This window comes from Branchiostoma floridae, chromosome 4, assembly GCF_000003815.2.
Source record: "Branchiostoma floridae strain S238N-H82 chromosome 4, Bfl_VNyyK, whole genome shotgun sequence".
In the NCBI taxonomy this organism is placed as follows: Eukaryota; Metazoa; Chordata; class Leptocardii; order Amphioxiformes; family Branchiostomatidae; genus Branchiostoma; species Branchiostoma floridae.
Window position 1 is genome coordinate 20710361 of NC_049982.1, and position 24754 is coordinate 20735114.

General features: G+C 42.6%; 1 protein-coding gene across 1 annotated transcript; it reads left to right on the forward strand.

The window, feature by feature from the left end:
• Positions 1 to 30: 30 nt before the first annotated feature.
• Positions 31 to 23835, forward strand: LOC118413622. Its single transcript, XM_035817147.1, has 18 exons — positions 31 to 429; positions 6982 to 7128; positions 7504 to 7605; positions 7889 to 12307; positions 12876 to 12975; positions 13149 to 13439; positions 13592 to 13666; positions 14155 to 14284; positions 14843 to 14991; positions 15750 to 15864; positions 16061 to 16144; positions 16417 to 16725; positions 16962 to 17157; positions 17504 to 17608; positions 17965 to 18135; positions 18256 to 18396; positions 18773 to 20901; positions 22226 to 23835. The coding sequence occupies exons 1-18, from the start codon at positions 297 to 299 to the stop codon at positions 22388 to 22390; spliced, it is 8961 nt and encodes a 2986-aa protein (XP_035673040.1). The 5' UTR covers positions 31 to 296; the 3' UTR covers positions 22391 to 23835.
• The last annotated feature ends 919 nt before the right edge of the window (positions 23836 to 24754 follow it).

The window sequence follows — 24754 nt, forward strand, 5'->3', positions numbered from 1 at the left end:
AATTAATACATCTGTATGATTTTAAGCATTGGGTGGACAATTGAATGGAGTTTCATGAAAATCATTCACAAATCTTGGCATAGTTTTCCTCAAAATAAGTAGAATGTCCTAATTTTCCCATGATTCCAGGCGATATTTCTTGTAAACTTGCAGACGGCGGGAACAGAGGAGGCCTGCCTGGAGGGCTGTTTTTCTCTAAACTTGTTTTTCTTAGAAAGACGGAGAAATGATGCCGTGGAGATTATAGCTAAAGTAAAAGTCAGAAGAGAAAGAGAATCGGCTCTTATTGATTGAGGATGACGCGCAGAGGTGGAAGGTGGCGGGGGCGCGGTTCCAGCGGGGCACCGCGGCGGGGTGGCAGCAGGGGTAACTCTGCTGAGGCATGCCACAACTCCCGCAGGATCAGTTTCATCAAACAAGAGAAGCAAGGTGAGTTTTTGTCCATAGGCTTTCGCGATTTAACAAATTACTTAGAGTAAGTTGCTCTTTTCTCGTTTGAGTTAAAGATCACACGTTCTGACCGTTGGTTGACGAAAGTTTTGTTTTTGCATGCTCAATCACGTCAATATGCAAATTAGGGTACTAGTATTTCAACAGTTCAGAACGACATAACTGTTACAGGTTTTAGAGTTTGTGCATTATTGCATTTAACACTGCAAAGTTTGCACTTTGCAATTAACTTGTGAAAGTCAAACTTATGATGGCATCCAGGCCACCGACTCCCTAATTGGCATATCAATGAAGAAAATTATGCCTGCTGACTGTGAGTGTGAATGGCTCCAATGAGGTGAGAACAAGGACATCGTAAATCCTTGTTGAGAAAACACAACTGCATTCCCAGGTGGTTGATAAAACCTTGTGCAGTCAGAATTATCTTACACTTTTACAGAATGTAGCTCATGCTTTAAATTTAATAACTTGGATTACATAGTCTTGTAAAAAAAGAGTGTTCGGAAAAACCTGTCCAGTCCGGAATGCGGAAAACCCTGTCCAGTCTGAAAAGAGGGTCTGCATGGGGGTATACGTTGTAAGCTACTAAGTACTATACAACAATATTTTTTATCTTTAATATGGCTAAGCACAGAAATAACATCAACTTGAAGTGTGACACAATGTCATACAATAATTTAAGAATATTTAATTATAAATGTTCAACTAAGATGTGTTAGATATTAAAGATATATCAAAAGAAGTTTAGTTTAGCAAGAAAATCTTAAAATCCCATTGTTTAAAAATTAAACCAAAATTAGTGATTTTTGTAAAATTTCCTTTCAGAAACCCGTTGCCATGGCAACACGAAAAATCATCAACTTACCCAATTTTTTTAAAATTTGTTGCCAACAATATTTTAGGAAAACTCACCAAGTTTGGTCGTTCTAGCTTCTAGCACAAGCCGTTTGGGAGCTATAAGAGGTCAAAGTTGGTGCGGGCACTTTTAGCCCCCACCCCCGTGTACACTATTTCACATGCAGTAGATATCTGGCGGTTTCTAGCGAGGACCAATCAGATGGCTGCTAGCAGGTCACTGACCGCAGTCGACAATCAGCCAATGGCAGCCCAGTTACGGGCTAATCGCACCCCTTGTAGCGCCCCTAGTTTCATGTAAATGTCCTAAACTCAACCCAAGCACATTTGAGTTGCTATTTTGAGTTTCTTCCGTATGTCTAGATAGATCAGCTTGAAAATACTCAACTTTGAAAGTTTGATGATCAAAACGCCTCGGGACTGTAGAAATGAAGTTTTACACTTTCAATGGTGCTACGCTCGCGCTAATGGAGCGGTCGCTACGTGAAGGAACGGATCCTGACGAAGGTGAGATTTGTCGAGTTGACCCAACATTTCCCAACAAGATCAAGCTCTCCAGGAAGGGCCGCGTACTAAAATGGAGGGAAATCAAATCTAAACTTGTCCTGGATGAGGATTTTATGGCGCATTGTGACGCCCCAAATTACAGACAATCAGCGAGAGAAGACATCGAACGCATTTTCCAGGACAGTCACCTAACAGCGCATCCCGAGTCTTTGGTTCACCGGTCATGGCGGGAGACATAGAAATCGGTAATAACAAGCAAAAAAACATATTTGTCAACGATCCTGTAAAAAAATCATGACTAGTCATTATACAAAAATCTTTGCTAAGCGCCAATAACACCTTTATAATTGTCACTGTCCAAACATAAACTATAAACGTTACATTTTTAAGTTACATCAAGGAGATTAAAAAAAACACCTCCTTGGTTACATATAGCCCGGCCGAAGACCTTGATACAACGTACTCAGTTTAGAACTGAGTGACTCATGTTGCGTATACTACACAAAGTTACACCGTGATATGTTTTGCTGCATATGCTTCGTCATGTCAAAGAGGTTCTATCTTCGAAAATAAGATCCGTTCTGTTACATATAATACAGTCAGCGTAAATATACCTACCTACCTACCTATCACGCACCATATAATCGGTCATTCTGCTTCATTTGGTTTATTTCATTTGTTAATCTTCTTGTAATTATGCAAAAGTAGCTGATAACACACTTGTAACTTTGACAAAGACGTTCACATGTTTGAAAGGTTGCTTCTATGTGATGCAAAACCACTTCCAGAATTTGAATACGTCCGTCACCTAGCTATGTAAACACGATAATTTATTCATGCTGTAGAAGAACCACAAACATCCCAGACAACCACAGTCGGTAACGACGATATTGAGTTTTGGGATAATGTGACATTATCCATCGTTGTTATTTTGTAAAACATAAAATAAAAACATCACGTAGTTCTACTGTACTTGTACAAGTCACTGTCACAACTTGAATCTTGTAACCGTAGTAGGTAAAAAGATCTCTGAATCTGATGACCCGTGCGCAACGGCTGCAGTAAATTGTCAAATATAACGCTATGTACTCAAGTCGTATTGTTTTTTTTTTTTTTCCAGTCCTTCCTTCTATTCTATATTACCGGCATTGAAAGGGACCAGCTCACAAAATACATGCTGTAAACTAAAGGAAGCCCTACAAAGATTTCCTTTGTAATGTATTGACGGTATTTAACAGCCAGTAATCGACGGACAATAGGTGTGAAATATTCCTCCCTGCCCCTCGCGTGCCACCAGTTTAGTGTTAATTAGTTACTCTGCATTTGAAAGAGCGGACTTCATGGGCGTTGCCCTCGCTAGAAATCTACTGAATGGGAATCAGAGCTAGGCCCCCACCCCCCGTCTGGATAGGGTTAACAAAAATCATCCATCATTGTTACTTCTGTGCATCATATAAAAAGCTTCTGCTCTTAAGTCTTTGAGACTGAACATGCTATTAGCCTTACGGCATAATTTTGCAAATAAAACACATTATTTTTAAAAGGATACATAGTTCTATATAGCTCACAACTTGTACTAGGTCCTCGCACCTATAGTCTTCGTCGCTGTCATCAACAGTGCAGCGAGCGACGCACGATCAGACCACTGGAAATTTGTGGATGATCTGAACATGATGGAAAGTAGACAGATTAGACAGCAATCAAACCTGCAACAAGACCTAGATGCCCTTGACGTATGGACAAGTAAAAGTCACATGCAATTGCACCCAAAGAAATGTAAAGTAATGCATTTTTTCTTCAGACGAACACCTCCCCCTCTCCCTTCACTCCAACTAGCCGGCCACACCCTCCAGGAAGTAACTGTAGCAAGATTATTGGGAGTGTGGTTGCAAAGTAACTTGAAGTGGGACAGTCATGTAACCCACATGGTTAAACAAAGCGGCAAACGCCTATTCATCCTAAGACGGTTGAAGATGTTCAGAGTTCCCGAACTTGACCTAGTCACCATCTACACTTGCTACGTGCGCCCCATCTGCGAGTATGCTGTCCCAGTTTGGAATCCTGGACTTACTAAAAACCAATCATCCCGTCTAGAGACCATTCAACGCCGTGCTTGCCGCATCATTCTGGGTAAGAAGTACACTCACTACTCAGAAGCCCTCACTCAACTCGGACTACCCACCCTTGAATCCAGGAGGGAACAACTATGCAAGAAGTTCGGACTGAAACTCCTGAAATCGGCTTTCAGAGACTGGCTTCCCCAATCCCGGGGTGAAGCGAGTGGACGGCTAACGCGGACTAGCCACAAACTGAACACTATTTACTCACGAACTGAGCGCTACCGCAACAGTCCGATACCCTACATTACCACTGTATTGAATAAGGAATTGTGACCGTTAACACGAATATCTTGTTGTTGATTTTAATGTTGATATAGTATATTATATGATAGATTTTAAAGATTCCTTGCTAATTTTAATGATTTTTAACCGCAATAATTGTTATGTAAACTTACTACGATGGAGTGCCCTTGAAATATTATACTTTTAAAATGGTTGTAAAGTCCGGAATCAATTCAGCCGCAGCTGCCATTTCTTGACTTGTATTATGCAATAAACCAGTATTATTATTATTAGGTCTAGGGTTTGAAAAATGCCATCTCGGCTTTATTGTAGGGCATTGTAAAATATATGTAATGTTATAACATTGCATACTAAAGTCGTGTTGATATTGAAACCTTTCGCAGTCATTCTATTAAACCAGGATTTAAGCAGACCAGCTCTCAAAATGAGTGCTGCACACTTATCATTTAAAGAAAACCTTTCAAAGCCTGTCTTTGTACGTATTGCCACTATTTTACAACCCGAAATTGACGGACACTCACTATCCATTGTTTGATGGACAACCAGATAAGTGTTGATTGGGTACTTTGCATTTGACAGAACTGACTTTGTGTGCATGCATATTGCACCTTTGGGTCACTCATTATGCTTCCGATTCTATAGTTATGTGAATCAGTTTAGTGTAAGTGCTGTCTGAAGTAATAGTTTTAAGCATTGCCAGGAACCCCTATGCTGACCCTCTTTTCAGACTGGACAGGGTTTTCCGCCCCATTTCCCTGCCTGGACTGGACAGGGTTTTCCGAAAACCCGTAAAAAAAGCACAGCATTTTATGCTGTGCATTTGAAGACAGAGATCTGACATAATCCAGCTGTTTAAGATTACACACGGGCTTGACACAGTTAGAGTGAATAACCACTGCAACCTATGCGGGAGAGCCATGTTTACACCAAGCTTGGCATCAAACACACGAGGGCACCAGTATAAGTATCAGATCCAAAAAGCTACGGGCCCGAGGGCACACTTCTTTCCCACACGAGTTACCCCAGCATGGAATAAACTCTCACAGAGCACAGTCAATAGCAAGTCAGTGAAAGAGTTCAAGACAAGACTGGGGCAGGAATGGGGACTGCACCCAGACAGACATGAGTACCACTTCTCATACTGACGCTACCACCGCCACAACTAGGACAGCCTTATTACCCGCAAGGGTATCGACTGGCTGTGGTTCAAGGTAAAGATTCAAGGTAAAGATTTTATGGATGACAGACTCCTACAGACTCAAATTCAATTTGCGCAGACTCAAGAAAAGCAAGGTGGGCAAAAAAACCATGCACACATTTTCAAATTTGGAAACCATGGACTTGACTTATAGGCAATGAAATATCGTAACACAACAAACAAGGCTTTTATTTTCTGTATTCAATATTATAATAATACAGTGAATTTGGTGTCAACATCACAATTGTTAAATGGAATATGATGAGAAAACTACCAATACCAGGGAACATCTCCGTTTACAATTACATCTGTTTCTGTAAACTGGTAGCTATGTTTTATTCATAGGCTGCCCAAAAGTGGTCATTTGAAACTATCCTTTGAGATAGTGGTGTGATTTGAGCTGCATTCCAACACAGAGTTAACACTCACCTTGAATTTTCAGTTTGATTCACTGCTCTGACTTTCCATAAATCGGAAGTGTGGTGACATCAGAAGTGAATCAAAAGTGGTTGGAAGACAGATGGTGCAAATATCTAAATGGTTTTATAGCCTAAAAATCTGAGAGCAAATGGTTTCAACCTTGCATCTTGCATTCCTGATGCAAACTTGCACCCATGGGCAAACTGTTTTGAAGTTCCTCGAAAAGGCATGGTAATGCATGGTAACATGAATTTTACGATTTACAGATGGCTGATGGGTTAAACATTTTACTTGTCTCTCTGACGCCACCAAATATGAGTGCAGATGCCTGGATGTAAGCCGTATCCATGCCACTTTTGCATTAATGACGAAAATTCGCAATTAATTAAAAACTTTTAGAGCCACCTTGTGAGGAGGTTTGGAGAAATTTGTTTGGAACCTGAAATGGAGCGTTCATGATGACAAATTTATCCATTTTGGCCTATCGAAACAGATAGAACCGTTTGCATTTTTGCATCATGAACGGGGCAAGAATCTTTACTACCATCGCATGGTTCAGACTGTAGACTGCCTCCTTCACACCCCTCACAAAGGACCAGTTCACACAAGGAAAATTTCTGCTTGTATGACAATGACATACAGGCTTTTAGCTGTGAATTTTTGAGAGGGTGTACACCTGGCAGTTGTGCATTGTAGGGGGGTCCGGGGTATCCTCGTCCAGAGAATTTTTATATTTTAAGTCTCTGAGATGCTTTCCCACATTTTAGGTAAAATTCAGCCAATTTTTTGTCTTTGCTACAATACTAATTTGTCTGGTAGAAGTATCGCAGGAGAAAGAAACAGGTGATGTATGCTCTTTTTAGCTCTGCAGATGATTCTGGGACATTCACTTATTTTTATGTCTTCTGCGGAAGATCGAGGGATCCTATGTTTGGAAAAGTAACTGCTTTTGGATGTATTTTCACATTTTTTCTTCTGTTGACCAGTACTGAAGGGCAACACAACATTTTTTTATCCAAATTCGGGCAAAAATCAATGCATGTGAGTCAATGTTATTCATAAGATTTATTTGCATTAGGTAATAACATTATTACATCTGATTGGATCCAATTTAAGCAATTTAAGTACAGTGAGACAAGTTCAAGGGCCATCACTCTGAATTTTGACCTGTGACCTCTCACCCTGTAGATGACAGCTATGGCGATGTCAAAGTGAAGTCGTTTGAGGAGATTATGGAAGAGAAGAGGCTGAGACGACTGGGCCAGCAGACAGCTGCGGGGAGCTCTGCAGCACCTGGTGCACCTGCAGACATCAGCGAGACTTGCAGCACACCAGGTTATAGGGCCTTACTCTCTGATGGCTTATGACATGATTTCTAAACATAAACATTCCTGTACAATATATTTTGCATTTGATTGGACAGGTAGAAGTCTATTGGCTATGAAAATAATAGTAATTTAACACATTGAAAGATTGTGCTAATATAGGGCTTGAAATAGTTTTTGTCTGTTTTGTGCAATAGGTGGTTCACTAGTAACCCTGTAGTCTTGTAGCCTGCCAAACCTCCAACTATTTTTCTGCAATCTCTCACATTTTTCTGCAGACTATAGGATGCCACTGAGTATGTCTGGCTCAGTAAAGAAGATGATCACAGATTTTAGAATAACTTGTTTGTTGTTTTGGTTTGTTGTTTTTTCGGCAACAATACAGGTCGACCAAAGGCCAGTCCTGTCCACAGTGTCCGCAGTGCTGTATCAGATCCTGGGGCAACGGCAGTGTTTCCAGGTGTCACCTGGTTCAACAACAATTCAGGTAAGTTGTTGGTGATGACAATAAACTCCAAGAAAGAAATCTTGATTGACTTCTTGTATAGTCAATCAGGTCAGTAATTAGTATCAATATATCGATCTTATTTGTATTGATTAATTACCATTTGTATTAATTCTGTTTATATACCTGCAATATATTTTGTCCTTTAGTTCGTCAGATATTCTATTTGTCAATCCAATTTGTTGATCTGAGCTTGTGTGGTCTTTCTGACAGTAGTAAGCTGTTACATCACCAAGGTTCAGTGGATTTCTCTGTTTTACTCCAGGCAACAACACAACACAGGAAACATGGACTAGCACTAGTGAGTCATCAACCCCAGTTCGACCACTTGCTTCCATACTGAAAAGTTCATCTCCTTCTCCACATGTACCTGGTGTTCAGTTTGGTACACCAATCATATACCTGGACCGCTTGTCACGGTCACAGGAAGATGAGTTGTTGAGAGGTGGGATGATCAGGACACCCTCCAACTCACCTTCCCCAAGCAGGGGATCACCTTCTGCCAGAGAGAGAATGCCAAAAGGCAAGAAAAACAAGACAGGAGGAAAATCAGCAGAAACAAAAGCTGACGCAAAAGCCACAAGGGAAGCTTCTGCAGAGTCATCAGCTGTTGTGGGAAAGGTAGAAATAGATGGAGGCTCTCTTGACAGATTTGGCGACTCCAGTGGACTCCTTGGACTACGTAATCTGTTGAAGAGCAGCACAAATAAAAAAACAGTAGACAGTGTGACACTGCAAGGTGAAGTACCAACAGATACAGTTGGTGAACTCTTCTCTCCTTTTTCAAGTCACACTGTCTCAGAGGGAAGTCCATTCAGGTCACATCAGCAGCAAGAAGTGGTGGTTGTTGTTGATAGTTCTGGGGATGAAAGTGACACAAAGATGCATTCCAGTAAAGCCAGAAAGAAAACTAGAAGAAAAGCGAGTGAAGAACAACAGCTCTTTTCATTGAATCTTGCCTGTATAAAGAAGGAAGCAGAAGAAGATTCCAGTTATAAGTCAAACCCAGGCCTTTTTCTGCTTCAGGACTCTTTAACACAGCCTTACAGGAACAGCACAATGGACTTAGACATACCTGAGGTCATGAGAAATAGCCCCTTGACTGCAGCTTCTTCTGAGACACACCAAGAAGCAGGACAGTCTTCTTCACCTGTTGAGGAGCAGCCTGAAACATCAGGTAGTAGCCGTAATGTCTGGGACATCTTTGCTGATAATATTTCCAAACCTACTGAGCCGGAACAGTCTTTTGCTGAATTTGTAGATGTTCCCACGTCCACTCCCACAGTCCCAGCAGTTTCAGACCATCCTAAACAAACCGTTTCTTCAGTTGACCATTTTGATGTGACCCAAATATCAAGGTCATCATCTCCGAACAGCGACACGTATTCCGTGCTTATGCAGAGCGTGCAGGAAATGTCCAAGTTAGACAGAGAACACCAAATGTCTACATGTTCACTGGAGGACGACATCTCCAATAGCAACTCCGTAGAAACCACGGGTACAAACAACTGTCCCAGCCTGAATCAGCCTGAGCCTGAGAACAGCTGTAATGAACTGCTGAATGAACCACCCATGCTGTTCTTTCAACCACAGGATGAGACCAGTCCCGAAGCTTCCAGTGTCCCTGGCTGCAGCATGTCTTCTGCTGTGCTCTGTCCTGCCACTCAGTTTGTACCATCAGATGTACAGAAGAACTTGGACCTTTCCCCTCCCAACTTGTTGCCTTACTCCTTAGCTCTCACCCCAGCAGACACTGAACACATCTCAGAAATAAAGTTATTACAAGTAAGTCAAGGTGCAAGCAGAGAAGAGACATCCTTGGCTGAGGACTGCACAAAACAGGACCAAACAGACAATGAGAAAAACACCAATCCACCGGCTAAAAATCCTTCAGTTGTATCAACTTATTCAATGAACAAAGAGCCAGAAGAAGACATGTTATTGTTATCCTTTCAAAAACTGGAGACATTGGAGAAAGATAGGAAGACATGTCCCCTTTCCCAAAGTGCAAAAGATGAAGAGAACAAGAGTGCCAAAGATGAAGAGAATGAGTTGTTGCAAATAGTCCAAGAAATTCCTGCAATAAGAACTTCTCAACTCGACATTTCTCCTGTAGAAAAAGAGTCTACAATTCCAGCTTTAACACCAGTGAAAACTGCAAGTGAGGGAGAGAAATCAAAACAGGTCAAACGGCAATCAGCAAGGCTGAAACAAAAGTCTGGAAGGAATGATCAAGTGGAACATAAGTCACCTACTAGTGTGGGACAAAACTCGCCACGCATTAGACAGAAGTCACCACGCATCAGACAGAAGTCACCACGAGTTGGGAAAAAGACACCACCTGAGAAACAGACTGCATCACAGGTGGGGAAGAACTCAGGCGAGGTAGAACAAAACTCTCAACATCTTGGTATAAAGCCACCACAGAAGGACCAGGACTCACCCCGGCTTAAAAATAATCAGCAACAACTGGCACAGAACCTGCCAACGTCTACATATTCACTGGAGGACAACATCTTCAATAGCAACTCTGTAGAAACCACAGGATCATACAACTGTGCCAGTCTGAATCAGCCTGTTTTTGTTGAGCCTGAGAACTGCTGTAATGAGCTGCTGAATGAACCACCCATGCTGAGCCTCCAACCACTGGACGGGACCATTCCAGAAGCTTCCACCGTCCCTGGCTGCGCCGCGTCTTCTACTGTGCTCTGTCTTGCCACTCAGTCTGTACCATCAGAGGCAGGTGTACAAAAGAACTTGGACCTTGCCCCTCCCAACTTGTTGCCTTTGTCTCTAGCTCTTAACCCAGGGGATACTGAACACATCTCAGAAGCCAAGTTATTACTCTCAAGTCAAGGTGCAAGCAGAGAAGAGACATCCATGACTGATGACTGTACAAATGAGAACCAAGCAGAGAATGAGAAGAACACCAATCCACCTGCTAAAAATCCTCCTGTTGTATCAAGTTATTCTTTGAACAAAGAGTCAGAAGAAGACATGTTATTGTCTTCCTTTCAAACATTGATGGTGCCTGTGCCTGCTGAACTGCAGAAGGAGACATTGGAGACAGAAGGGAAGACATGTCCCCCTTCCCAAAGTGCCAAAGATGAAGAGAATGAGTTGTTGCAAACTGTCCAAGAAATTCCTGCAAAAACAACTTCTCAACTTGACATTTCTGCTGTAGAAAAAGAGGCAACAATGCCAGGTTTAACACCGGTGAAAACTGCAAATGAGGGACAGAAACGTAAACAGGTCAACCGGAAATCGCCAAGGCTCAGACAACAGTCTGAAAGGAGCATGCAGTTGGAACACAAGTCACTAGGTATGGGACAAGAGTCATCAGGGGTAGGACTGGACTCGCCAAAGGTGAAAGCTAACCCCCCATGTGTGGAAAAAAACTCGCCACACTTGGAATCAAACTCACCACGCATCAGACAGAAGTCTCCACGCATTAGACAGAACTCACCACGAGTTGGGAAAAAGACACCATCCGAGATACAGACTACATCACAAGTGGAGAAGAAATCAGGTGAGGCGGAACAAAACTCTAAGAAGCAACCACAGAAGCAACCACAGAAAGACCAGGACTCGCCCCGGCTGGAAAAGAGCCCTGGACAGCTGGGAGAGAACCCACCACAGCTGGGAAATAATGACAACCCACTGCAGCTGGGTCAGCATAGAAGTCCTGTTAGCATACAAAAGATTACAAGGACTGACAAGAGGAAAAGGAAGTCACCCCAAACACCACAGAAAGCACGGAAATCACACCCTGAAAAACCAGAAACGTCAACTCTCTTTCTGGCTCGATTCACCCCACTGTTAAGTAATTCCAGAGGAAATGATGATGACATAGCAGACAGTACCTCTGACAAAGATGTGCCTACATCAGATGGAGTTTATGGAAGTGTTGCAGGGAAGGAAGAGACTGCCACTGGTAGCCCTTGTGTTTACAGAAGTGATACAACCATTGGCTTAGCCACCAAGACAGAACACACAAGCAGCAGTCCAGATGTTCAATATTCCCCATTTGGAAATTTTGTGTTCAGGACCCCATCAACGCCTAGCAGACATGGAAGTCCGTCAGGAATCGACACCACGTCCACTCCTGCATATTCCAAGGAAAACCAACTTGTCCCTCGTGATACTAGAGCACCCGCACTCAGTCCCATTGTATGCAGTTCATCACCATTTGCTCAAACACTCAAACCAAAAGTCACTCATGGATTGAAGCCATGCAAGGACAGTAGTGTGAGACCAGTTTCTATTGCAGCATCACCAAGAAACAGTGCATTGAGTCTGTTAGCTTGTAGTCCATTTTCTAACAGGGCATTGCCACAGTCCACTCAGTTGAGAAGCCCTGATGCTGGTCTGGAAGTCCAGCATAACGTAGCTAGTAGCTCTTGGGACACAAGATACAGTGGTGAAAAGACAGGGTCATTCAGCCAGTCATACATCACCGTGGATACCACAACATGCATCACAGACCATTCCGACAGCAAGAGTGGAGAGGATGATGCTGCAGCAACTCCCGAGTCTACATGTGGAAGGAAGGTGCAGATGGGCATGCCAGATGATCTCCGTGTGAAGCTGAAGGGGATGAAGAGAGAGGTGAAAAGGACAAGGCCTGCACAGAAGTCATGGTTTTCCTTAGCAACTGCCGGTCCTGTACTGAAAAGTTCCAAAGGTAAGGGCTGTGCGAATGGTCACATAAGGCTGTAGTATGTAGATTTAGAATATTTCTGTATGGTATGTATGTACCAGGAATATCCCAGGCGAACTTTTCTGGATGGAAAATCATGGAAAGTTGCAAAAATTGTTGTCATTATTCGGTGGGCTGACTTTTCTGTCTTTGCAGCCAGGGGCTGACTTGCAAAGAGCTCACAATTGGAGGGGCTAAATTGCAAGAGTCTGTAATGGCAGCCTGTACACAGGGCCTAGTGACCTCATTACGACAGTAATTTATCTGCAAATATTAGGCTGTAAGGATATCAACCATTTGAGAAGTCTTTTGATAACCTCTGATGTGCTTGAGGTGTGGCTCTCCTCAAACATGTCACAACCATTTGTTGTCCTATTCAAAGGATATCTTCCCAAAATTTTGAAAAGTAATGTAACTTGAAGGTTATTGGGGCTTCTAAAAGGTTAAGTTTCATGCAGTTTGTGTCTGTATAATGCAACAATCAAAGAAGCAAGTTAGGTGCCACTGCAGATGTAGTAACCATGATGTTGAATTTGACCCTCACATCTTGCAGGTTCCAGTGATGATGATGATGATGCCATCTCACTGTTTGCAAGACCAGACGAGGTTTTTTCCCTTCTTGTTGATGATGACATTGACAGTGAAGTATCCAGGTGAGCCTGAGTTTGAATAACATTAGTCAAGAAGATAGTTAAAAGAGGGATCGGGTTGCATAAGGGACTCATGATTCAGGAACAGTCAAGGGGTTTTATGATAAGAGAGCCAATCTGGTACCTTCAAGCACAATATAGCCACACTCCTGTCAGATACACTATCAAAGGTAAAGGGATACCCAGGGGGACAACAGCCCTGCAGCTAAGAGCTATCCCAGCACTGAGGAAGCCTATAGGCAGAAGCCATCTCCTGTCACCTATAAAGCAGTAGACATACCCAGTGACTCACTGGACCTGCAGGATGCAGAAGATGTCCAGATGCACCAAACAGGAAGGCTGATCGTCAAGCTGCCGGAGAAGATGACACTCAAGAGGAAGGTAATAGCCACGGACACTGAGGGTACTACTGATCAAGAGGAGACTGCAGGACCTTCTAGTCCCAAGCAACCCAGGACTGCTGTCAGGTAAGAAGTTTGGGATGTCTGGCAATGGACTGACATTAGTTGACTGTCCGAACTTGATTCTATATTTGACTTAAATCCTCAGTATTCTGCGATACTAGTAAACGATTGAGGTGAGGGTTAACATGTATTTCTGTCTGGTATTTCCGTACTAGGGAAGGCGATAGACCTGTAGAGATGTGGAGAAATACAGGCAGGGGAGATGAGCAGCAGACAGGACAGCAGGACAGGTGAGTTAACATTAACTGTGGCTACAAGCACTAGGATCAGGTGGTGAGGATGAAAAGAAGACAGTACAGCATGACAAGTGAACTCACTTAAAGTGTAATGGAGATTATCACAACATTTGACTAATCAGAAGGCTCCATTTTCCCCATAACCGTGGTCATTAATGACCCATATACTATCCACATCTGTGGTAAAGATTTTGTTCTTAGGGTATTGGTAAATGTTTGTGAGTAGAGGATCGTGGTAAATGTTAGTGAGTAGAGGATCTTACAACACTGGGAATGAAAGCCACCCAAAGCAGTGCCACAAAATGAACAAAACCTAGGAATTGATCACAAACAGTGGCGTTACAGCAGGTGCAGGGAGTGATGTGGAGATTTTTTTGCCTACCACAAGGAGACTTGAGTTCACTCACTCACACACTCACTCACTCTCCGGTTTATGTTGGTGTGAGGAATCTGTTTTTCAACAGTGGCTTTTGTTTTTCCAGAAGACGTGTCAGGAGAAGTCTGCCACTGCCCAACAATTTCTGTCGGCAACATTTCCTGACAGAGCGAGGCTGCCAGTATCAGTTTGGGCATGTTGGCTGTAGGTATCAGCACAGGCTGTACAGTAAGGCGGTAAGTGCTGCAACAAGGCTGCTAGCAGGCGTTTGGCCATCATTCTTTTGGACACTCTGTTCTAGAAATGACAAGAAATTGGACACAATGCAAGATGCCCTATTGAGGCCCTAATGTTTTTCATCTTTCCCATTTTAACATTACAGAGGGTATGGATGCAAACTCTTGAATTTTATATCAGTCAGTTTGATTCCCCACCCCAACACACACACATTACAGTTGGATGTAGCTCCTCCCAGCCTCAGGAAAACGTATTGTTGTTACGGAGATAAAAAGAACTTGGCTGTATTCTACAAAATAGGCACCTATAGTGCTTCAGAGAGTTGAAAGTTTTCTGGGTGGGAAGGATGCCCCTGTCTGCCCTACAGTGCTTGCACCTGTGGCGCTTGCTGTGCTGGTCTTCTCTCGTTGAATAAGAAATTAGGACACCCTATAATGGAATCTAACAGCCTGGCTGCCAGTATCTTTACTTGAGACTTATTCCACCAAAGGCTTCCAGCAGGCTGGTCATGGGTAAAGAGAGGTTGTTTGTAATGTAATACCCATATAATCTTGCAGATGGCGCTTGATTTGATAGATTACATATCAGCGGATGGGCGGCCTGTTCCCCTTACCGTGCTCAGTGACTGCATCCGTCTGCAGATCCAGGCTGGAGACACAGCAGAAGCTGTGGAAATGTTCAAGAAATTGAGTGAATATCCTCGAAGGTAAGACCAACACCGCAGTTTTGAACTGAAAAGAAAAAATGACTGATTGATTGATACCATCCACTTTCAGTTGATGTTGACAAAGTTTAGGCATAAAATACAAGCATTCTTAGAAGTCTATCTCGCTTCTATCTGGCAGTGATCTAATGAACAGGTTGTCAACTTAGTTACACTGCCTCATACCTTTGTCATTGATAATGTAAATAAGGTCATAAATTGTATAAATCTTATAAGTTGATCATTTTCTCATAACTGGTCTTAGAAAAGAAGACCGTTGAAACATTGCCCCACATATTATGTGAATGATCCTCATTTACACTAGAAGACTAGATATCAGACCCAGAATTTTCACTGCAGTACAATAACAAGCTGCTTGGGGGCCCATCAAGACTTACCCACAGATCAAATACTGTAATTCACTTTGTCTTCTCGGTACCAAACTTTCACGGTCTGAAAAAATTTAACTTGTTCTCTGAACTAAATGTTCACGATAGCAGCAGGTGCACATAAAAAAAAGTCTGTGAATTATTTGTTATCTGTAATGATAAGTTCACTACAGTCGTCACAGTGAAAACCGTGAACATAAAAGTACAGTGAAAAAATCAGGAATTATAGTATTGAGACATCCCACCCAGTCTTTCTCGAGTTACCATGCTCACAGACAGACAGGTAGACCTACCGGCAGGCAGGCAGATGCACCCAAAAAACATAACCTTGGTGTGAAAGATAATGAAACACGGTCCTTTTTACCACCTTAGGAACTTGGGTGAGCTCAGTGTCATCGTGGATGAACTGACTGATAACCTGTTAAGCATGCAGTGCTGGGGTTATCTGCAAGAGGTCCTCCTTCTAGTTCTGCACTTGGGCATCACGGTAATCTCTGCTTACACTTGATAAAAACTCCTTGAAGTCTACAAAAAAGAAAAACGTAAACAAACTTAGAAATAAAATATGTACTTTGTAATGTTTTCTACAGACTGTTGTATTGGTAAATGTCTCCTTCAAGTTCAATTTCAAAAAAACTTATTGTAACCATTTTGTGACAACTTTGTTTTTGTTTGATTGACAGCCAAATGACAATGTGCTGTGTGAGCTGATCCAGCATCATTGGGACAAGAACAACTGTTTGGCCATCAGGCAACTCAACCATCAGGTCAGTGAGGTCAAAGGGCATGGGGAGGTCACACTTGTTCAACCTGCAATGACAGATTTTACAAAGGGATGGGTTGAGCAATTTTTATGTTGGTTTATTTCTCTTGTTGAGTGGGAACAAAGTCAATTTTACCTTTTAGAGTTTATTTTGTTTCCTTGCGCTGTAGTCTTGTTGTGCACAACTAGCCATGTAGTATTGGTAAGCATCTATCACTGTAACCAAAGCTCTGTAAACAAAGCTTCATTTCTTGACCTTATCCAACTCTTCTGCAGTTTGATGAGAACGGCATACGGCCAGGAGATGCTGTCCTGGTACTGGTGAACAACTGTCTGACCCGGCCAGACCGCCCTCCTTCACGGGACAGTCTGACCAGTGAGGAGGACACGGACGAGCGGCACCACAGGCACTTCAGTCGCGTCCAGTCCGAGCGCATGGTCATCTCCTCGGATGACCCTCTGACTGGGATTCAGGACAAGCCCAGCCAATCACTGTGGCCCGAACCAAGTCGTTCTCAAACACCCCTGGGCATTGTGAACCCACAGCCACATTTTAACTTGGAGAGTTTTATACAGCATTCAAAGGTGAGTCCTGGCATACTTGAGTCAATAGAAAAACATTCAATTTTCAGTCTGTCTCCTTTACTTAGTACAAGCAGTTTGCGTTTAGAAGAACGTCCAAAATTGTTGGAAATTGAAAACATAGAGAGTACCATACTCTTGATGTACTCCACACATCTGAAGCTGGTCAGTCTGAGACAAAAATATTCAGACTGAAAGTTGAAACCTGTGTATTGAGTTCAGGTCTATGTTGTATCCAGGATCTGTCCCTATGGGTCCCTACAGAGGATCTTGGCCAGGAGCTGGGGAAGTTGTACACGAGTCTGAAGAGCAGAATGGGTAGTGAGGGCACCTCGAATCTGAGGGTGTTACAGGCTCTGTGTGATGCAGTCAGCACACGAGAATGTTTTTCCGAGGTGTTTCATGCCATGATAAAAACATTGGGTCACTCAGCAGGTAGGGATACCAGTTCCTCTCACATTCTGTATAGAATAAGGTGTGATAAATCTTGTAGCATTGAATGACTGTAGTGATTATTTTTTTATTTTTAGTGTATTATGTCATACCTGGGCCATGAGATCATTTGAAATAGGTGTCCCGGATAGGTCCATATTTTATGAGAGCACATGGGCTTTTATTGAATAATTTGAGTATGTTAAATGTACGCTGCTTGTTTTGCTACAGATTAGACCATGTAGCATTCTTTTTTTTTGTATCCCGCATGATGTACAATTTGTATACAACTGTTTTACAACATGGCAGCCAGTGTTAGGCTATGTTTTTGCTACTGTCATCTCCACAGGAGAGGATGGTGACATCACCTTATACCAAGAGGACGTTGTCCCACTCGGACGTGTAGCTGTGTCCTTGTTGCTGAAGGCGAAGCACAGGGAAGCATGGGAACAAGGTAGGGAAGATGACCCACACACACTCACTATCCGGTTCAAAGTCCGTTTTTCCCAGTCTTACCCAGCAGCCATGTATATATGTTGTGTAAGATTGCCATCAGCAATTTTGCCTGTATTTTGCCATATTAAAGCAATTTTGCCTGTATTTTCTTCTACTGCCAGTACCGTGGAAAAGGCTGTCGAGTCAAAGTTCTCTGTGAAAGTGAAATCTTTTCATCTAGCCTTGAAGAAGGATCAAATGCTCAACATACTGTATATTTCTTAGCACCACAAACTACTGAAAAAGCAGAAGTCATTGTAAATGGATATTAAAGGATGAACAGAATGCATGCTCAACAGATGTTATTTTCCACAGGTTTCTTCATGCTGTACCTCATGCACCAACATAGCATATTGTATGACGAGTTGCCCGGCCTTAGCGATGCATGGAGCCAGGAGGACCAATGGCAGGTGTCCAATGCAGCGCTGCTGATGTGCCTGAAGTCAGGCAACATTGAGCCAGCCCTGGAGGTGCTGAAGGGTAGAGGTACGTACAGCCTGTCTCCAGGTAGGAAAGGATATTATATTCAGAAAGAGATTTAGTAGACATTTTTGGACAACTGAAGTGAAGTATGAAAAGACTGATTCCACTCTTTCTGTGTTCAAGATGACAGCTGGCAATGTCCTCCTGAGTCCCTTGGACCAGTCTTTGAGGAACGACGTGACCTTCTCCAGGAGATTCTGGCTGCTGTGACACTTACACTGGAGAATGCGGCGGATTACTTTACCCTGATGGACACCGTTAAAGGTACAATTAGTGTCACCACAGTTCTGGATTGGTGTGTGGACTGGATGGTTATATTGTTCGTGAATGTTCGGCTTATGTTATGGCCCGATGCTGTGCAAACAGGTGATGAGAATGTGGATAAAGAAATGCATTTCTGATCATATTGTATGTCCTTCAGGAAGGATCTGCCAGAGGGCACTTGTAGCACAAATTGTGTCAATACGTGGAGGGAAATAGGCTGCCTACAGTGTGCTATATTTAGTTCAATGATTTATCTATAGTACATGATTGTAGCCCTTTTATTATTTTTGTTTCAGAAAGATTTTGGTGATCCTAATTTTCTACCAACAGATCAGTATGTTGTTCAGATTTGAATTTCTTTCTTGCATCCTTGCAGACATGGGAGTTGCTTTGGCCCAGCAGTGGATGGAAATCTTAAAACAGAATTTGTCTGACGAAACCGTGAACTTGGTGGCGCTAGTGTCAGAGCAGATGATGAGGAGAGGGTTGCTTGGTTTTGCAGTCAATAAAGAAGAGGACATGCCAGCGATTATATCCTCGCTGGTTGATGTCCTTGGACGGAATGGGCTGGAGGATGAGGCACGGAAGATCTTCCTGCACGGCTGTCTGCAAGGGATGTATAAGATACCCCGGTATCTTGATGAGGGGAAGCCTTGGGATCTGTATGTTCCATCCGACATGAAGACCACAGAGATACAGTTCTATGTGGAGCGTCACTTCCAGTTTCTTAGCCACGATCTGATGAAGGGGAAGTTTGAAGGAAACCACCTCACCTTATCACTCTGCCACAACACGGCCCAGCATATAGGGGGTACAGAAGGTCGCACTAGATTGAACCAGGCCCTGCAGGATGGATTTGGGTTTAAAGATGGTGTAGATTTCATTGGCCAAATGGTTCGGGGTTGCTTTACTGTGGTCATGTACTTCAGTGCCATCTTGGACTGGCTACAGAGTACAGATATTGTTGTTGACGAAAGTGTGTCTGCCCTGTCGGACTTTGAGCTGGAGGACGATTCCTCAGTGCAGCCTTCGCGTCCTCCCAGTCAATGTAGCATGGACTCACACTTCACGTCTCTAACCAATGTGGCCAACAGAAATGCAGGGAACAATGAGTATGAAGAAGATGACAGCCCTGCAGCTGACTCATGCATATCTGGTGCACCAAACTTTCTGGATTCCGTGGAAACCCAGGAACAGCAGGTGGGTGCAGGTGACAGAGGCCAGGTGGCTAGCATGTCTTTCTACCTGGACACAAATGGTCAAGCAAATCCTACACCACAGAACAGGTTTCAGAGCAGTTTACCACAAGTCCAGCAGCGCAGCTCAAATGCTGCAGTATATGTCGAAGCAGAGAACAGACAAATGCACAATAGAGACCAAGGCTCCCACCAGTCTCACAAACCTGCTCATAACAACATGCAGCAACTTGGCAGTCATGATAGGAGAGGTGCACCGCCCCTACCTGAACTCTGCAGGATCCCAGAATCATCCCAGTCTATACTTGGGGAGTACCATAATCCCAACCAGAACTCCATACTCGGAGAGTATCGCAAACCTCTCCAAGGTCCCCAGCAGGACTTCCACAGAGAGAACCTACCTGGAGTACCACCACAGCATCCTCACCCACGGCCACCGCAGCACCCAGCTCCACGTCTACCTGTGGCAAGGGCCATGCCATTGCTGATGAGCCAGTCACAAATCAGTCGCAGGGACAATGTTAACAATGTAACAGAATATTCCCAACTGCAGGGTCGCAGAAATGACATCCACAATCCAGGGTTTCACATGGGTCCTCAGCAGGGTCGCAGGAGTGACGTGAATAGCGCAGCAGGATTTCGTGTGGGTCCACAGCAGGGTCAGAGACATGACATATATAACACAGCAGGGTTTCGCATGGGTCTACAGCAGGGTCAGAGAAATGACATGAATAAAGCAGCAGGAGTCCATATGGGTCCACAGCAGAACACAGCGGGGTTTCGCATGGGTCCACAGCAGGGTCAGAGAAATGACATAAATAACGTGGCAGGATTTCGTGTGGGTCCACAGCAGGGTCGCAGGGGTGACACCAATGCAGCAGAATTTCACGCGGGTCCACCACATGGTCCCAGAAGTGACGGGAACAAAGCAGCAGGATTTCGCATGGGTCCACAGCAGGGTCGTAGAAGTGACATCACCAGTGCTACATGGCGTTGCATGGGTCCACAACAGGGCAGCAGGTACCTGGAGCCGACCCAGCGTAGTGAAACAAGAGGAGATGGCAGTAAAAGGAAAACATTTCGGGATATGCCTCCTCCCCCTCCCCCACCCCCTCCTCCTCCACCTTATCCTCCTCCATACATTCCTCCTCTCCTCCCCTCATATCAGGCATACTTACCAGGAATGGCATCACCCCCCAAGAGTTCCAAGACAGTGTCTCGTCCCCAGCAAGGGACGATCGACATTTTCATTCGCCGAATACGTGAGGAGATTGAGAGCCACGTGAGGAAATTCGGACAAGTCGAAGAGGTAAGGGCAAGAAAAAGAAACAAAAAGGAAAAAAGCTGGATCAGATACAGGTTTAAAGTTTAAGGGAGAGAAAAAGGAAATATGCTGGGTCTGATTCAGGTTATAAAGTTTAAGGGAGAGAAAAAAGGAAAAAAGCTGGATCAGATACAGGTTTAAAGTTTAAGAGGAAAAAAAGGAAATATTCTGGGTCAGATTCGGGTTATAAAGTTTAAGGGAGAAAAAAAGCTAGGTCAGATTCAGATTTTAAAGTGTTGCTGTCCTACTATAGATCATAAAGTGTTGCTTACCCTGGGGTCTTTTCAGGTCATTGACCTTTACCATACTGCCATTTCATTTTTATGAATTCTTCAGGTGTCTTCATACTTGTCTTTGTTATATTGCTTCTATAGTAGAGGCTTGACTGTCAACAAAAGATTTTCTCTGGGTCTTTTTTTAATATAAAGCTCGACTATATTTTTCCAGAGTTTTCACAAATTTCAGTGTGCTAAGTTCAAAATTCTTGTATACAAATGTCTTAACTTTCAATCTGTCTCTGCTGTTAATCCTTCCTTCGATAACTTTGTAATTTCTATAAGCCTATTAATTCTCAAGATTGGTGATGCAGTGGAATTTCCCTGCATCTGCATACAGAGAATGCAACTTCTGCTTTATTGACTTTGGGCGACCTTCTTTCCATTGTTTCTTGAAAGTCTCTTCACATGCTATTTATTTTAAGTGTAAGCAGCAGAAGCCATGTTCTTGACATTACCTTCCTTGCAAATATTTTAACTTTTATCTTATATGAACTTTTATCTGAAGCGACTGAATGAGACTTGTGGTATCTTGATCAAACATTACAGGTACAACCAAGTTCTTTCCTATAGATACCACTTCTAGCATCTTTGAAAAGCTGCAAAGTTGTGGCAGGGTTATGCCCAAACCCTTGTTACTCCGATTTTTTGGTGCTGGTTTGTTGGTCTGTTGTTTTCTGACTTCACCTTGAGAAGTCTCTAATCTTTGGGTTTTGCACCTGATAAATTGTTGATGTGTTGGGTTTGATAAAACATGAAACTTTTTACACGTCATTATGATCTCTTACCCCATTGGCTCTTGTTGCTGAAGTAACTGCTTTTATGTATGCACAAATGAAGACACATGACTGGGCTTTGACAGCCCTTACAAATAACCTTTTGGGACATAGATTGGCCAAAAGTGGCACAATGACTGATTCTGTGTTTGTTGCTCACTTGTGTATATATTCACCATCTGGGGAGAAACTCCACTGCTGTAAGCCCGGCCAGACTTTGGGCTCTGATATGAACATGTTGTTCCTATGTTGTTAAAGGAACATGTCTCGACTCTGGGAAGCCGCCTTTTGGAAGGGTTTCTTCAGGAAGAGGGGCACGCGTTGTACAGGAGGCTGCAGTTCAACGTGGAGTTGCATCAGCGCATCTTGAAATTTGTGAACTGCAACTATCATCAGGAGTATGCACGCTTATGGAAGAAATAGCAGTGCATCTGCCCATCAGCTTTGTTAAAGACCACCAAAGTGTATTCTAGCCAGCATAGAAGGATTTTTTTTCAGTAATCAATGGACTTCATACATTGTATGAAGGTTTCTGTGAGATGAACAAGTTGATGTGACATCCAAAGACTTTTCCTAGTTCTGATGAACAGTCTCTTTCAATGAACTCACATGGCACCCATTACAGTCATACTACTCTACTACTCTAATTATACTACTCTAAGGAATCTACCTAATACTGTGTCTGTCATGGCAGGCATTGGGAAGTTTTTTGATACATATAACAGTGACCTGTGTCATTTTGGTGGATGACTTCAATGTACAAAAACAGCACCTTCACAGGCTTAAAGGGATCATGATCCAACCACAAGGAGCATGGTATACCAGGATGACTCATACCTGGTCCGACTTGTGTTTTTTGTCTAGAAGCAAAGTTGGTAGATGGAAAATATGATCATGTTAGAGCTATTAGGTTATTGTTGACAAGAAGTTGTCCTGTCTGGCATGTGGTAAGGAAGATTTGGGAAGTGAGAAAGAAGAGATCAGACAGGTCAGAAAGGACACATCAATCATGCTGTTTGACAGGCTGTAGAATTGTTTTGAAAAGTTCATTTTGTTGTTTTGAACTCGATGTTAAAGGACCAACAGCCTACAAACTGTTATACTTTGAGTTATTCACGAGACCTTAGCAGAATGTCTTAAAATTTAAACACAGGATTGTGGAAACTTGGATAAGGAAATGGTGCTACAGAAAAGTTTCATGCTTGTTAGATAAAACTTTTTTTTTTTCATTATTTTTATAGTTGGCAGTTACTGTTACATTCTAACTAATGTTTAATAGAAGAGCTCGTACATGACATTTTGTCACATTAAAGAGTCTTGATGGTTTGGGAATTGATTAAGTGATGAAAATCGTGTAGCAGTATTCAATATTTGAAACCAGAATCCAATTAGCCTAGGCTAGAGTAAATCAAGTTCAAATTAACATTTAAGCCATATTTTAAGACGAATGAAAAATGACACAAAAAGGGATGATTTTCAATAGGTCGCCTGAACTTCATTTAAGAGCATAGTTACCGATACACCCTTATATAACTGGTTGACAATGCTACAAGTAAGCTCATGTTCTCGAAAGTGTAAAACTGTCACAATGCATGCTGAACTTTCGGGTGTTCAATGACGTCTTTCCTCGGCCTACAGTATGGATATGTTTCTTTTGTTGTATTCTTGTTATTTATATTCAAATATCAGAAGTATATCAAAGCCATTACATATAAAACTAAGCCATATCTAACTTGTAGGACATTATTAGAAAGTTCGTGGGATATCATATATTGCTCTATATTTTTGTTATTTATGATTTATAGATAGGTGTACTTTAAGTTCTCATTCAAGTCATGATTAAGGATTAAATATAACGATTTGGACTCTTGGGCATTGGTGGTTTTCATTGAGTTTCTTATCAGGTTTGTTATAATGTTGTACCAGACTTTAGAGCAAGGAAAATAGTTAACCCGATCATGATTTCAGACCAAACCATGGCCCGGTACGCCAACTCCTGTCTATGATTCCGTCTAGAGGATATCACCTGTTGGCCACGACGGACGTCACAATTTTTGACCTCATGTTTTCTGAGTAAGGGTACATACGTGCGGACACTAAATAATTGGACAGCTTTCTTCCACCAGTTCAGGTAAATGTAAGGCATGAAACAGCGGTGATCATGAGGAACGTTTTGTTCAGCGAGCTAGATGGTTTACAGATGACGCCTTTTTTGTTGCTTACGAAAGCCAGAAAATTGTAAAACATAAAAACGGCAATGTCATGTATATGTGCCTAATATAAATGTAATGACCATCTTATTGAGACTTATCTATCGACAACCATAAACTACCTTACACAGGATAGAGGAGCGATCTAACCTGATAGTTAGCCTGGCTAGCATGCCTCACCGGCCAAGCAACCACTCTGGGACTGAATTGTTAAGGTTAAGGCTGATACATTGTTAATATGTGATGTCTTCCCAGGCAGCAGTCTATAATTTGTTCTAAACCATCCAACATGGATGTACTAATGTTATGCAGTTTTCGTGAAACGCAAGTGCTGTGGGAAAATAAAGAAAGCGATAATGGTCGGTGTAATTTACCACATATCTAGTCGCAAAAAACGCAAAAAAAAAATTTTTCACATTATTTGAGTGAGCTCGAGAACAAACCTTAAGCTTGGTGCCACGCCACTAAAGTACACGGTATATACGTGCAGCACACATGAATGTTGCAAAGTGAAGCTCTTTTTGACATCAGAACTGCTCGGCAGTAGAATAACCTACAAAATCCATGGAAAATCTAC

Bases quoted from the DNA above. Each gene is read 5' to 3' on its own strand.
- LOC118413622 (XM_035817147.1), top strand. From the start codon at position 297: ATGACGCGCAGAGGTGGAAGGTGGCGGGGGCGCGGTTCCAGCGGGGCA. The intron at 17,609-17,964 runs GTAGGGAAGATG...TATTTTCCACAG, and splicing joins CAGGGAAGCATGGGAACAAG to GTTTCTTCATGCTGTACCTC. The intron at 18,397-18,772 runs GTACAATTAGTG...GCATCCTTGCAG, and splicing joins CCTGATGGACACCGTTAAAG to ACATGGGAGTTGCTTTGGCC.